Source organism: Molothrus aeneus, chromosome 28, assembly GCF_037042795.1.
Source record: "Molothrus aeneus isolate 106 chromosome 28, BPBGC_Maene_1.0, whole genome shotgun sequence".
Lineage (NCBI taxonomy): Eukaryota > Metazoa > Chordata > Aves > Passeriformes > Icteridae > Molothrus > Molothrus aeneus.
This window is the reverse complement of record NC_089673.1, coordinates 3,669,744-3,685,174: the sequence shown is the minus strand read 5'-3', so window position 1 is coordinate 3,685,174 and position 15,431 is coordinate 3,669,744. Positions and strand designations below refer to the sequence as shown.

General features: G+C 54.0%; 2 protein-coding genes across 8 annotated transcripts in view; both read right to left on the bottom strand.

Annotated features, from left to right (window-relative positions):
* Window positions 1-232: 232 nt before the first annotated feature.
* Window positions 233-3,864, bottom strand: NAGLU (N-acetyl-alpha-glucosaminidase). The gene is made up of 6 exons (XM_066566897.1): window positions 3,455-3,864; window positions 3,186-3,333; window positions 2,949-3,095; window positions 2,708-2,793; window positions 2,296-2,552; window positions 233-2,094 (listed from the first exon to the last, which is right to left on the bottom strand). The coding sequence occupies exons 1-6, from the start codon at window positions 3,862-3,864 to the stop codon at window positions 878-880; spliced, it is 2,265 nt and encodes a 754-aa protein (XP_066422994.1). The 3' UTR covers window positions 233-877.
* Window positions 3,865-4,984: 1,120 nt separating this feature from the next.
* ATP6V0A1 (ATPase H+ transporting V0 subunit a1) overlaps window positions 4,985-15,431 on the bottom strand; it is a 30,733-nt gene continuing 20,286 nt past the window's right edge. For 3 of the 7 annotated variants that reach the window (XM_066567046.1, XM_066567040.1, XM_066567042.1), the window contains 5 exons: window positions 14,655-14,762; window positions 14,056-14,073; window positions 12,223-12,340; window positions 11,006-11,177; window positions 4,985-6,266 (listed from right to left, as the gene is read on the bottom strand). In XM_066567046.1, the coding sequence (XP_066423143.1) occupies window positions 6,173-6,266; window positions 11,006-11,177; window positions 12,223-12,340; window positions 14,056-14,073; window positions 14,655-14,762 (510 nt within the window). In that variant the 3' untranslated portion in view covers window positions 4,985-6,172. The remainder of the gene's footprint in view (window positions 6,267-11,005; window positions 11,178-12,222; window positions 12,341-14,055; window positions 14,074-14,654; window positions 14,763-15,431) is intronic. The other 4 variants (XM_066567044.1, XM_066567045.1, XM_066567041.1 and 1 more) reach the window with 2 other exon arrangements.

Below are 15,431 nucleotides of genomic sequence, written 5' to 3'. Positions count from 1 at the left end.
CCCCGTGCAGGTGCTGTGATAAAGACTCCACTGAGCCAGGACCTCCCTGCTGGAGGAGGCTCTGGGGCGCGAGGGGAGCCGCAGCCCCAGCTGTACTTTGCTGTGCCAGGCATCCCAGCTGCCAGGACACATCTGGCAGGGTGTTGTTCCTGCTGGGCAGGCTCAGGGCTGAGCTGCTCCTCTGCCCCCATGTTCCACACAGTCCTGTGCTAGCAAAGGAGTTGGACACACATGGGAGAAAAGAGTCTGTATTTGCTCCATCCATAGCTGGGCTCTGCCCAAGCCCCAGCTGTGGAAAAGGCCTCAAAAACTCCGTTCTGGGGAGCGCAGGTCCAGCAACACTGCAAAGTCTTTTATGATACAAAAGGCACCAAATGTGGGCAGGGACATGCAGTGCCATGTCCCCACAGGCACTGGGGTCCAACGCTGCTCTGTCCCCCTGCCCACTGCCACCTCCCCGTCTGCTTCTCACCCATCACTGGCCCTGCTAGCCAGCCAAGGCCCCACAGCAGGGACACATTTGTCCTGTCCCTCTGCAGTGTCCCACCAAGCTTCCAGCTGCACTGGGGCAGCCCAGGTTTCCTGGGAACAGGCTCAGGGCAGCTGGGCAGAGCTGAGCACAGAGCATGGTGTGGGATGGGACCCTGGGGCACAGCCTGCCCCCACCCACCTGCCAGCCCCTTGTCCACGTGCCAGCCCCTCTTGGGGCACATCCTGCCCATGCAGGGGAAGGGGTGGATCCAGGCTGGCTGAGGGCCACCAGGGCCACCGTGCCCCTCTTCCAGGACACAGCCATCAGGCCAGGAGCCCAGATGGGGGAGGGTGCAGGGGCTCTGTCCACCCTCTCTGGGGGAGGCTCTGGAGGCAGAACCCAAAGTCAGGCAGGCCCAGCCAAGCTGCGCCGCAGGGCGCTGGGGTAGTATTTGAGAAACAGCTTCCTGGAGATCTCCATCGTGTCCCCAACTGGCACAGCTGGGTAACGCTTCTTGTTGTAGATGAAGCCTCTCTCCACTTGGAAGACAGCCTGGTTGAACTGGTCCTGGTGGAAGGGGCGGCCTGAGTTGAGGCTCTCCACCAGCACAGAGACGAAGAGGCTCCAGCGCACAGCATAGTAGTCCAGCACCAGCCCCCCCAGCTGCTTGTTGGCATAATCCAGAATATTCCCGCTGGGCCCCCAGAGCGTCACCTGGTTCCGGGCATTCAGCTCGTACTGCTCAGCCTCCCGGGTGCTGGTGCCCGCGGCACGGGCACTCTCCAGCCAGCGGCCGAGCAGGAAGAGGCTGTGGCTGCACAGGAGGCTGTCCAGCTCCGGCAGCAGGTCGTACACCAGCACGCCGCCGGCCGTCAGCAGCTCGGGCAGCGCGTGGCTCTGGAAGGCCTGGCGGATGCTCAGGTAGTAATCGCTGACCAGCTGCTGCGCTGCCTGCCGGGTCACATCCACCAGGTCGTAGAGGAAGGTGGGGCTGGAGCCCAGCTGGGCACCGGCGCTCAGCAGCAGGCGCCAGGCCTCGTAGACGTCGCTGGCGTTGTACCAGAGCTCGGTGTCCATGCGCAGCGAGGGCCGGCGCACCAAGGGGCTGCGGTTGTGGTTGACGCAGACGCCGGTGCAGTTGTAGACGCTGCGGAGGAGCAGGCGCCAGGCGCCGGCCGCGGCGGCGTTTGGGGCGCCGTAGCGGCGCTCGGCGTAGCGTGTCACCCAGCTGGGCAGGTCCAGGGGCTCCTGCCGCCAGCCCAGCTCGTTCATCAGCTCGTACACCATGTCGTTCTGCTCGATGCCCTCGGGAACCAGCCCCGTGCCCACCATGGTGGAGTTGGGGAAGCGCCGAGCTGCGAAGGGGCCGTGGTTGATGGCCTCCACCGTGCCAAAGAGGCCGTGGTTGCCCCCAAAGTTGTGCAACATGCACCAGATGAAGGGCTGGCCATAGAAGGATTCTGTCCACTGGTAGACGGGCTTGGACTCAGCAAAGAGGTCGAGAACAATCATCCTGCCAAGGGGCACTCCATGCAGCAGAGCCCGCACCTGTGCTGGCTGCCAGAAGTCAGGCTGGTGCTGGAAGAGCCAGCCCTGCATCAGCCACAGCGCCTTGGGGTCAGCTGGGGACAGAAGAGCACTGAGTGAAATCCTCTCCACAGGTGTCTCATGAGGCCCTGTGGCCACTAACCACCTCTCAAGGGGGTTTTGGGGATCTGGCACCAATGGGTTCTGCGCTTATATGGGGCCCACAGCTACCTCCCCCAGCTCCTGCTATCCCACCTGGACCCCTGTGGCCAGGCCAGCACCACACACGGACCCACCTCCTGTCATTGACCTGAAAACAGCATTGCTGACTCTGGAGAGATAGGCAGGGTTGGAGGAGAGGGGGGTCATCTCGTTGAAGGTATCTGCACTATAGACGTGGTCTGTGCCAAACTCCTTGATCAGCTCCTTCAGGAAGAGCGTCCCGATCACCTGGAACATGGGGTCCTCTGGGTCCAGCAGGTAGGTGCACGAGTAGGTGCAGTCAAAGTGGCTCCAGTGCCCCAGTCGAGTGGCATTCACACGGGGGAAGACCCTGCAGGAGAGGGCAGAGATGGGGATCAGGAGAAGAACAGGACAGGACCACCATGCCCGTGTGGAGACTGGGGAAGCTGCAGAGGGAGGTGCTGCAGGAGATCAGAGCCCGGGAAGGGCCCAGGGCTGAGCCCCCGGGGCAGGGGCCGCACCTACCGGAGGATCCCCTGCGGCACATGGCCCGCGAAGGCCGGCAGCACCGTGGTCATCCCCAGCGAGCGCATCCGCTCCACGATGCGGTACTGGGAGAGAGAAGGAGGGAGGGAGCAGAAGGAGAGAAGCCCCCAGGTTCCCACCAGGGGACCCCGGGCGCTGCTGCAGCTCGGGGGGAGCGAGGGGCTCCCCTCGGCCGGCAGGGCCCGGGGGTGACAGGGCTTGCCCCGGGCGGCCCCGGTACCTGCAGGTAGAGCTGTTTGAAGTGCCAGGCGGGCGGCAGCGGCCCGGCCCAGCGGCGGAGGTTGCCCATCCTGTTCCAGGCCAGGAACGCGGGGCCCGTGAAGTATTTGTCGATCTCCGACTGGTTCAGCCCCAGGTTACGGTAAACCTGCACCGGTGGTTAACCGGAGGTCAGCCGGTCCCACGGCTCCCCATCGCCATCCTCCCGGTCCCCGCCGCCCCTCGGCCCGGTCCTCACCCGCTGCCAGACCGCCTCCTGCCCCGCGAAAGCCGGTGCCAGGTTGATGCCGCTCAGCGCCATCCAGTCGATCTCCCGCTCCCATCGCGCCCAGTCCCACCAGGCGAAGGAGTAGCTCTGGGCGCAGACGTTCTGGTAGTACCGGTACCTGCGGGAGCGGCGGAGGCTGCGCCCGGGCCCCCCGCGCCCCCCGGGCCCCCCGTTACATAACAGCGCCTTGTCCCGCGCTAACGAGGCGTGAGCGCCGCCCGGCCCCGCGTCCCCGTTACCTGCCGGGGGCGGCGGCGCGGATCTCGGCCCGCAGCCGCGGCAGCGGCTCCGGCAGGCGGAGCTGCGCCCCGGACCACGACAGGTGGCAGCCGCAGAAATCTCGCAGGTAGCGATAGAGACCGGCGGCCGCCGCCACGCCGCTGGAGCCCTCTACGGCGACGGCCACCCCGGTGCCGGGAGGCGACCACAGCCGGTAGATGTCAGGCCCGCCAGCCGCCAGCGCCGGGTCCACCGAGAGCGACACGGCGGCGGCCCGAGGGCCGAGCAGGCGCCGCGCCAGCGCCCGCACCGCCTCTTCCTGCCGCGCGTCCCCCGCTCGCCCCGCCGTGGCCGCCAGCAGCAGCAGGAACGGCAGCGCCAGCCCCGGTCCCGGACCCAGCCCCGGTTCCGGTCCCCGCCGCACCGCCATCGCCGCTGCGTGCCCCTGCGCCGGCCCCGCCTGTCCCGGTACGGCCCCGCCCGCCGCCGGCCCCGCCCATCCATCAGCACGGGGCTCCGGGAGTGACCGGGACCCGCTCCGGCCGGCCGAGGGCGCTGCGAGACCGGGCAGCGCCGGTGCCCCGCGACCGGGAGCGTCCCGGCAACGCCAGCAGAACCCACCGGGAGCGTCCCGGCCGTGGCCGCCCAGGCGAACCCCGCCGGGGAACGGGCTCGGGCTGCCCGGGTCTCTCCCAGCCGCAGGGGGAATCCGCAGACACTTCCAGGACGGAACTCAGAGGAGGGACGGGAATTCGGGGCTCCCCGAGCACCCCCAGTGCACCCCACGGCGGGCCGGGGTGTCCTGCCAGCTCCAGGGCTGTGAACCCAGAGCCATGGAAACGGGCAGAAATGTTGTGATTGCACGGGAGAATGGTGAAAGGGGACAGAGAACGTTCCCGTGGCCCGTTAGTACCTCCAGCTGCAGGAAAAGCATCCCCCGGACCGGCAGGAAGCCGGTTCCTCATCCAAGAGGTGCGGGAGGCTGGGCCCGCAGCTCAGTGCGGCTCCTCGCCCTCCCGGGGAGATCGGGACATGGGAAACACACAGTGAGCCACACCATGGCCAAACCCCTGCAGAACCCTCCCTTCCGCTGCTCTTGCACACGTGGAAATAAATAAATACCCTGTCCGGCAGGAAGGGGCTGAGCAAACACAGCCCTCGGGGAGCGGGGGAAGCAGGAGCAGGGCACAGCCCCGGGCACGCAGAGCGTGTTACCCCCACTGCCTGTGCAATGGTACCCACAGCACCCGGGTTAAACAAGAAAACTTGTTTAACTTTTTTGGGTCTATCAGGGAGGGCAGGAGGCCCCAGGATAAACGGCCCCGGCCCAGCCTTTGCTCAGGATAAGCACAGAGGCATCACAGCCCAGGGTCACGCTGGTCTTGCTGTACAAACCAGCCCTGCCCACCCCGTGGTTCTGGTCAGGGAGGTGACAGATCCTGGACAGAAATGCCTGAGGTCCCAGCTGTCCCCAGCAGCTCTGTGCTCAGGGTAGGCCAGGGATGAGGGGCTGCCCCTGAGCCCCTCAGCAGAAAACAGGCCACAGTGTGTTTGTTGTGGAGTTCATTTAATTTATACAGTGACAGCAACGTGTTTCATCCAGGCAGCAGAACACAGCAGGACCAGTGTCAAAGCTCCACCTGCAGCCACGCTTTGATTTGACCCTTCAGTCTGCAGACACCTCTGTGAATGCCCAACACATCCCCCAGTGCCCAGGGCCTGCCCAGGTTCAGCACCAAGGCTCCCTGTGCCCCACTGCACAGTACTGCAGTACACATAACCTTCTCACCTAATTTTAAGCAGCCTGGCACCTTGAGACATGTCCTCCTTGCTTCCAGGTTAATGAGTCTTGTTATTGTTCTAATCTGTTCTTACACGAACACCCAGCTCCACTGCAGGAATGGAACACGACAGTCACACACAGCACTGACACACCCACTGCTGCTACAGCTACATCGAGTCGAGGAGTGCAAGGAAATACTGACAGCTCAGACAGGAAAGAAAGCAACAGCTAATGCAGGGACACACCACAGAGACCCCCCTGCCATGGGGCTGTTTTGGCAAGATGGGGCCACTGCTCTCCCTGAAAGGGCTCCCAGAGAGTGCACAGGACAATGTGAGTCACTGGCACACCCACCAGAGCAAAAGCTGCCTCCAGCCATGCCAAGCACACACAGGCACTATCTGATGTGCCTCAAGGGCTTTGGTTTCAAACCAAAAAGCCCAAGAAATGTCACTGCCAGTGGCCAGTGACAGTCTGCACCAAGGCTCATCCCTCCCCATCCTGCCCCAGGCCACCGTCAGGCAGCTGAGTCCCAAGTGCATGAGGGCTCCTCACCACTGCCTCCAGCAATGAGAGGGGGAACAGCCCTCACTCTTTGCTCCTTGGACCTTTTCTCCATGAGCTCTTTTGTCCCCTCAGCACAGCTGCCATTTCTTTTCTGCCCTGATCAGCTGCCAAGGAAAGCACAACACAGGGAGCACACGACTGCACACCAAACAGACACCTCATGCACTTGGTACCTTTGGGAGTAAACTTAAAAGAACCAAAAGTTTCTGTGATCCAGTGTTGTTACCCCTGAACGTCAAAGCTTTTGGCTTTGGGGTGCCATGGTAACGCTCAGGGGTGCTGCACAATAAATTATTGTCACTACACACACACACGAGGAGGGGACAGCCACACCCTTGGTGCTGGGGTCTCACACACACAACATTTAACACTGCTGGAGTGGGGGGCCTCAGTCATCAAACCTCCCCTCACGGATGATGTCAAAGGAGAAAGGGAGAAACTTGAACCCAGTGCCAGTGTAGAACTTGTTCTGGAATTCAATCCTGCAAGAGACAGAAGAGTGATTACTCATTAGGAAGGCAGCTCTAAATTGAACAATTAGAAGTAGGGAGTAGTAATCCTACTCCATTAAAAGTAGGATTACTGATTAAAAAAGCTTTAAAGAGAAAAAAAAGAGGTATTATAACATAATGTATCTTTTGGCACAACCCCCCCATCTACGTGTGGAGCTGCCCAGAGACTTCAATCGCACCCTCAGGGACAAAAAATGGCACAAATGACAAAAAATGGCAAGAGGAGCAGAAGGCTGGCCTTGACCGCAGTGCCCCAGGAAGCACGGGGAGCAGAGACAGCATTTTCTACAGCAGCTGCTGAAGTTCCCTTTTTCATTAGCACAATGAAGCCCCAGCCATGTGACACTGAGCTCAGGCTCCCCACAGGCATTTCTGTTGATTCCCTGCAGCACATTTACACTGGGACGTGCCCGCCGGCTCCAGCCCAGCATTAGCTCAGCCCCATTTGCTGCTGCCCCTAATGAACTGCAGTAAAAAAATAATTATTCCAGAGAACTGCCCAATAGTCAGCCACAGCCAAACAGGGACAGGGAAAGCTAATCCCCCTGATTCCCAGCAAAAACAAGCCCAGGCTTCACAGACACTTTCCACTGCACCAAGTCCCTGCAGACAGAAAAATGACAGCAAACTGGGGAGCCTTTAACACAGTTCAGGAGAAGGGTTTTTTTTTAAGAAAAAAAAGACAAACTGGAATTATTTTTCCCCAAATGGGGAACCATGGCAAACTCCAGAGTTGCTGGATTCAGCTAGCAAAAAAGTGATTTCCCCACAGAGACCAAGAGGGAAATGCTCAGGAAAACCAGCTTCAGCCTGTATCTTCTGCTGCCTCCCAGGCCAAGGGATCCCCAGGATGAGCAGGATTTTCCATGTGGGAGGAAGGGCTCCTTGCCAACATGCTCCAGTTTTTCAGGAACCCTGATAATCTCCATAAGTATCCTGTGACTAAGTAACTGTTCTGTAAGCAAAGGGAAATGAGAGGCAGAGGGTTGAGATCTGTGAGTCACCCAAGCTCACTGTGACTGACATGTTAACCCTGATGATTCACAATTCCAGCTGGCCTCAGCATCCAAACCCTCCCTTTGGACATTCCATTACAACTGGCTACAACTGAAGGCCTGACACCGAGAGAGAGAGGCTGCTCTAAGGTTAGAAAACTAGCCAGAAAAGTGAATTTAAATAATCAGTGCGGATGGGGAGTGGGGTTTTCTGTGTCTCCAGGAACACCCAGAACCCAGCAGGAAGCTCTGCTGTTGCCAGGCTCACTGCCTGTATCGTGCCCCAGTTACTGCTGAGCCCTCTGTGTGTGCAAGCTCTGCAGAGGATTCACAGACACTGGCATTACCAGCAAACAGCCCAGGAGTCCCCTGGCAGCCCCAGTGCTCCAGGAGAGCCTCTCTGCAGCTTTCTGCATTAATAATGTCAGTGTTTGTCAGGCTGTCATGCTTTCCAACCACACAGAGTCAGGGTAATGACACTGGAAAACCAGGCAGCCCCAGTCCTGTCACAGACATATTTTATGAAAAATGCTTTCATTAGGATTTTTCTCCTGAGAAGCTGAGAAACCTCAGAGGAAAAGAGAAACAATAATTATCTGCTGCTGTGCAATGCAACAGGTGCATCTTTGATTGGTCTCATGTGGTTGTTTTTAATTAATGGCCAATCACAGTCCGGCTGTCTCAGACTCTCTGGTCAGTCACAAGATTTTATTATCATTCCATTCCTTGCTAGCCTTCTGATGAAATCCTTTCTTCTATTCTTTTAGTATAGTTTTAGTATATAATTTTCTTTTACTATAATATATATCATAAAATAATAAATCATCCTTCTGAAACATGGGAGTCAAGATTCTCATCTCTTCCCTCATCCTGGGACCCCTGCAAACACCACCACACAGTCCCATGAGCAGGAGACAAAAAAATGCAACTGTCACCCAGTCCAACTGCAAATTCCCACTCTGTGTTTGTGTCCCTGAAGGTGCCAGAGCCTGGGGTCAGGTGTAAACCAGGCACACCTCAAAGGTGCCAGACAGAACTCACTGGGGTGTCTTTGCAGAGGCTGCTGCAGTTACTCCTTCCCAAAACAAGCAGAGGTACCATATCTGTGTCTGGGATATTCCATCCTGCAGGTGACTCCTGGCTCAGGGCATTTACAAAGGAAAATCAAATCCTGGCAGGTGGGTGAGCAGCTGGACTCCACCACTGGACCGAGAGTGGGATGCAGCTCCAACGCACCCACACCTCTCAGGAACAGCTCCCTGAATAGTTACAAACCTTTTCTTTTGGGCACAGTCTGTTCTGGCTCACATTAGAACAGGTGAGTAGCTTAAAAAGGGAGAAACTGCTTTAATCTGAATGTTCACGTGGAACTACATCACTGAAAAGCAATAAATGGAAAGGTTGAATATTTCGGAAGGGTGATGTACTTCAGAAGGGTTACAGCAAAAGAAGCTGACAGCATGACAGCTGAGACATGCACAGAGCTGCAGTGCAGCCCAAATTCACACCCTGCAATCCTGGCAGCAACCCAGAGGGCTGCCTCCACCCCAGAAAAGCCCAACCTGCTCCAAGAATGCACGCTGAAAAAGCACAAAATAAACCTCCCTCATTTTGGGACTGCCAGGCACAGCATGTGGAACAACCTGTGAATTCCCTGACCAGTAAAACACATTCTCAATTCCTCCTCCTTTCCAGGAAGGCTGAACCACCCACACCTCAAATTCCTGATAGGTGACGGTTCTCTCACAGCCAGAAATTCCCATCTGGTCCTCCCAGGACAGCTGAATTTGACCTCCACTCTTCCTTCCTCTTCCTAAAAAGGGAGCACCTGCCATTGGAACAGCCTGTTTTCAGCTCAAGAGCACAAAGGAATGTGAACAGTGTGCTCTTTGGAACCCCTGCAGGTGCCTCCCTCTGATAACCAACACCCAGCAACCTCAAAATCATTTCAGCAGATCACTTGCAGTCTGAAATAGAACCTTCAACTTGCTTTTTGGGCTCTGAGCCTGAACAGATTTTTCTTTCAGAGCCTGTGCATGAAAAGGCTTGAAGGTTTGAAACAAATGTTTAGGGAAAACAGGACTTTGTCAAGCACTCCAGTCCCACAGCTGCCCTGCACAGGCAGAGTGATCCCTGCTCTCACTGCTGCTGCCCTGGGTTTGCCTGTTTGCCATTTCACTCACACACATAGATGGTTTTTCAGAGGCCCTTTAGGGAAATATGAACCATTATCTCCAGCTCACACCTGGTTCCAGGTGTCTGAGCCATATCAGGAGGTGCAGTTTGTGATTAACACAAGACAGGAACCTCCCCAAAAATGTGTTTTCTGCTCCATGGAGCCTGTCTACAGCAGCTGCTCAGAGCTGTTCCCCTGCTGCTGTTTAGAAATGGCCTGGAAATCCTCTAATCCTCAAGGAATTGCAGAGCAAACCCAGCAGATGTGGAGTTACAGCACTGCTGCCCTCTGCTCCTCCTGGACTGCTCTCAGTGCCCAGCAGGGTCTGGGGGGCTCCTGCTGTCCCTGTGGCAGCAGGGACAGGATGAGGGACCTCTGGGCAGCCAGCAAGGAGCTCTGGAGCGACTGCTCTGCAGGGCTCAGGCTGGATGCCAGGAAAAACAGAGGCACCATCCAGCAGCCATTTCCAGGAGTGCCCCCCAGCTCCCTCAGCACAAGATGGCTTCACCCCACGCCCAGCTTGGCTCACTTGGAGAGGTGACCAGGAGCCTCCAGCCTGCACCTCACCAGCTGCCAAGGCAGAGGGCAAAAGGCCAAAGCTTTCCTTCCCCACAAGCAGGGGAAAAGTGCAAAAAGGCTGATTTTATTTATTTTTTTTTTTTAAGAGGCACTTGCTTCCTTTTGCATTTACAGAGTTACTTTCAGAGAGTGCTCCCAAATTTTGCTTCCCATTTAAGCAAGACAAGAGTATTTCTTGTGATATTCAGAGGCTTCCCCTTGCTCTCACAACCCCCCTGCCCCAGGAAATCAGCAGCCTGAACCCCAGGGAGGCACAGACTCTCCTGCATTTCAGGCTGACAAAATCGTACTCCCAGTTGCTCCTCTGACCCCACCAGTGCACTAAGAGGGAATCTGAATTGGAACAATGAGAGCTCTTAAACATGGATTAGAGAAAACTCTTGAATATTTTCCATACTTGGGAGCAGAGTAATTCCTTCTGCTTTGCTGGCTGCATACACAGGAGCTTAATGATGACAGGAAAGGGCCTGCAAAAGCAGATTCTTAAAGCAAGACCAGCAAAAACTTGCAGCCATCCCCAAGGGCAGAAGGCAGAGCCACTCCTGTCCAGGGCAAGGTTTTATAGCAATGAACAGGAGCACGAGGAGGAACCTGCAGTCAGTGGCTACTGCACACAAACAACAACAAACACAGGAAACAGGAGAAAAGACCAAGAAATGGAACAAGAAAGTTCTGCTTCAAGCCACAAAGCACACTGCTCCAACCAGCAGAGCCTCCCCAGCCCCTGGTCCCAAAGCTTTAGGCCCTAAGCTTTCATCGTTTAGTGCTTATTTCTAAGCAGAGCTATAAAACTCCAAACAACAACTGGGAGAGGTGTTTTACTACAAACAGAATTGAAATCTCTGACCCTTTTTAAGACTTTCTGCCTTCTGGAAGATGTCATTTCTGCACAGTACAGCTGACATCAGTTTTCTTGCTATGAGGAGCTCCCCAGGTTTCTGGATGTGCCAGTAACTCACCAGTGCAAGCGCAGAGCGTGCAGGAAGGCTGAGAGCCCCTCCATGACCAGCAGAATGGCCACTGTCAGCGTGGCAAAAGCTGCAAAGATGAAGAAGAGGCCCAAGCCTCCCCCCAGGCTCCTCACACTGAGGCCAATGTGGATCACCATGGTCCAGAGCACCTCTGAGAGCTCTGCAGAGAAAGGGGAGAGGACCAGGTCAGCAGGACAGGGGATGTTCACTGCTAAAATAAAAACTAAAGTCAAGCAAAGCCCTGCTACAATGAGGTGGAAACTGAACAGGGGCAAGAGCTTTTGCAGCCAAGTGTGTCAGGACATTGTCTCCAGCTGCCACACAGGGCAGGGCAGAGTCCTTGCTCACAGCTCTTTGCTTTATTCTGTGATTTTAACTCCATTCCTCCCATTCAGCAGAGCTGTGGGTGCAGACCCTGGTGTGTGGAGCTCACTGCTCCTGGGTAATGCATGTTGTCACATTTCTCTTCACAGTGAAAAGCAAGGCACAATTCTTCCCAAGGATTTCTGAGATTCACATTCCCTGAACCTCAGAGAAAGGGAAAACACAATTCTTATCTTACTTGCCGTGCCAGCAATATGGAGATTATTCACTCACAGTGATGGTGTTTTATTTCCTTGGCTTATCAGGGACAGGTGTGTAGCCTCACATTTCTCTTGACAGAGAAAAGCAAGGCACAATTCTTCCCAAGAATATTCTTATCTCATTTGCTGTGCTTGTGTTTGTGCCAGAGTAGAATGCAGTATGGAGATTGTTTACCCACAGTGATGGTGATTTGTTTCCTTGGCCTGTCAGGGCCAGGTGTGTGTGTGTGTGTGAGGACTGTCACTGACAGCCACGAGATTCTGTGCAGGGTGTGCAGAGTGAGTGCTTGGCAGGTTCAGTTTAGAAATTTATATAATGTACGTAATATAGAATAATAAATGTAAATAAAATAATAATAATAATAATAATAATAATAATAATAATAATAATAATAATAATAATAATAATAATAATAATAATAATAATAATAGTATAAAGTAATTATTTAGCCTTCTGAAATCCATGGAATCAGATGCATCATTCTCTCTCCCTCACCAACGTGGGAGACACCTTTGATTAGTAATAAATGCACACCCGGCAGTGCGGCAGAGGAGCCCTGGGAGGCCTGACAGACAGACAGACAGACAGACTGCCAGCCCAGCTCCCTGAGGGACACTCACGTGCATGGGCCAGGCTGAGGGCCCAGAGGCGCAGGTAGGAGGCTGTGTTGGAGATGCAGCCCAGGCAGTACTCGATGGTGTGGATGGCCTGGTACACCACGGTGTCCCCAAAGTCAAACTGCAAAGGAACAGAGGAGAGAGGAGCTGGGGGCATGGGCTGGGTGGGGACAGGGGCAGGGGGACTGCTGCTGTCACCAGGGACACTGTGTGTGACACTGCACACTGACACTGTCTTCTCCTGGTTTAGCGCGCCAGGGCCACAAATGAAAAACGAAACTTGTCTTGACAGGTTTTGCAGAATGACAAATGCTGTGAGGTGAATATTGTTTTCTTATAGTCAGATATTCCAAATTCATCCACGGGCTTAGCCAGGAAAAGACTGTTCAGCAGAAGGTGGTGCTGGTGTGCACTCCCTGCAGGAGGGAGGCAGTGCCCCAAGCTGTGCTGTGTGTGCCTCTGCTACAGGAGGAGCATTCTGCAAGACATGAACCTGCCCTTTTTGAAAGCAAAAATAATGCATGAAGCTACCCTGAAGAAGTCACATCTGTGTACCATCCACTGGCAAAGCCTCTGTGCTTTGGTAATTTTCTGCAATAATAAAAGAATTTACAAGGATGCCTGCAATGTAGGGCAGTTTCTTATCCTGCAGCTTGGGAAAGCATTCCCTGCAGTTTGGATTTAATCCATGCTTCAGAAACTGCTCAGATTTAAGTGAACATGATGTTTTAAATACATCCAGTGACTAATGCTCTAGGCATGCACACAAAGCTATTTATACTCTTAATTCTCCTCTAGTATATCCAAGGCAATAAATATTTCCAACAATTCAGTTAAATTAGCTGTCAAAATCTTAATCCTTTCTCCACAGAACATGAGCTGTGAAGTTCTTCACTAAAAGCTGCCCCAGCCAAGAGTTCCAGCTCTGGACACAGGAGGCAGGAGGGAATGTGGGAAATGTTTAAACAATGACCTTTCAAAGCTGAATGCAACTGCCAGGGAGAGCAACCACTGAGCCAGGAGTGGGAGCACTGGGGCTGCTGTGGGACAGTCCTTGGGGGCTGCCACATTTTCCCCAGGTTCAGGGAGACACCAGAACAGGAGCCCCATTCCCTTCCCCCTGCTCCACACAGGCCTGTGCACACCAGAGCTCTGAGCAAACCACTCCCAGCACAATTTTCAGCAGCAGTGCCCTGGTCAAGCTGTTCTGATTTCATGCCATTTGTATTTTTTTTGGGTAGTAAAATTGGTTACCTGCTAGTGCTGAAAACTATACTCAATCCTGCATCAGTATTAACCCCCCACTTTTTTAATACTTGTTACAAGTGCTTATGAATGAGCAGTTTCTCAGAATGGAGCTTCTCTTCTACACAGAGCCTCTGGCCAGTTCAGTCTCTTGAACTACACGAAACTGGACTGGTTGTGCTGCATTTGCTCTCTGGGTCAACCAGCATCATCCTTAACATGGCAGATTGTGGGAAGAAATCTCTTTCAACAGTTTGCTGCAGCACAGAATTAAGAAAGCCACAACATAAAAAAAAGCTTCTTTGGAGGCTCAGAAGTGAAAACTTTTCAGTGTCAGACCTCCAGCTGAACAGTTTCCCAGGTAACTGGGAACAATCTGCAGACAGGGGATCAGACAGACAAGCTGTATAGATGAAGTCATTAAAAATCTGTGGATGTATGTGTGTATGAATTAAAAATGGCCTGTAACATGAAAACAGCAAGATCTTTTGGAAAACAAGATGCTGTGACATAACAAATTCCATTCAGCACGTTTTACACCCATGGGAAATGGCCCAGGTACACATGAAGGCAAAGCTGCTGTGCTCTTACCACCTCGTCCTCTGTAGGCTTGAAAACACAAATTTACATTTAGTGCAGTGTTTTGATCACATGAATCATGAACACATTCAGCAATTCCCTCCTAGGCAGGCCACAGAAAGCAGTAACACATCCCATGCACTGCAGAGGCAGGATCTGCTGCAGTCCTTCAGAGGCATCAGGAAACATCAGAACAAACCCCAGCTACCTGAGATCCACTGGTTTTCTCCTCTCCCAGAGGAAAGGGAAGTAATGAACGCTACCCCCAGCAGCCAAAATGAATATATGAACAAAATTTCAGTGCTGCAGAAGTACAGCCCCTGAATTTCCACTGGCATGGGAGAAGCAGATGTGGCACCTGGTAGTGCTGTGCACCCCTGAGATGGTGACACCTTGGGGACAAACAGAGCCACGTCTCCCAGGATATACAAATTATGCTGCTTTTTTCTGGAGTCCTGGCAGTGACCAAGAGACAGTGAGTGAGAAAACTGCTAGAACACACTTCACTGGGAATGCTGCTGTTTAAACAGCCTGGAAACAATAAATCCAGTCCCAGTGAGCTCATCCTGCTGCCTGCAGTGCCCTGAGAGCGAGGATGCTCAGGTGCTTACCTCTTCCCCCTCCTCAGAATGGGTAGATAACTGGTCATGTTGAATGATCTCAGCATCCTCCTCTGTTGGGCCATTGCCCACCCGGATCCCACCAAAGTTGTGCGTGCCCTGACACATGCAGAAAAGAAAGAGCAAAGTGTTGTTTGGGTTTTAGTGCAAAAGTGCAGGTTTCTCATGACTCCATGTGCAGCAGCAGCTCACAGAGGAAAAAAAATATTAAATATCAAATATCAAATATTAAATATTAAATATTAAGGCCCAGATTAAGGCAGGTAGAATTCTATTTCCCAGCTTGGATGGGAAAGGTGCTGATTCCTGCTGGGGCTGGGGAAAAAATAATAAAAAAAAAAATCTGTCTGAGTGAATCCTTGGTACATTTCTACAGTGTAACTGCAACCATGAGGACATGAAAGGCACACCTCTCAGAGGACATCTGCTGGCCCCACATCCTGCCCAGCATGGGCACAGCACTGCTGGGTACTGGAGCAGGTCATGGAGCTGAGCACAAACACACACACACATTTACTCCCACCAGCCTCAGGCACACCAACACTGCATGGAAAACCAGATCTTCCCCTGCTTGGAAACTCTATGCTGTGCAAGCAGGTCCTTTTAGAGATATTTGTTCTGACATTCAGCATCTGACCCTCAGCTGCACCTCCAGGACTCCAAAGGGGAAAGAACAACACACAGACTGAGCTGAAATGCTGAAATTGGGAGCAGATCTCACCTGACCCCGAGTCTGACCCCAAGAGAGACAAACTACAACATCACACA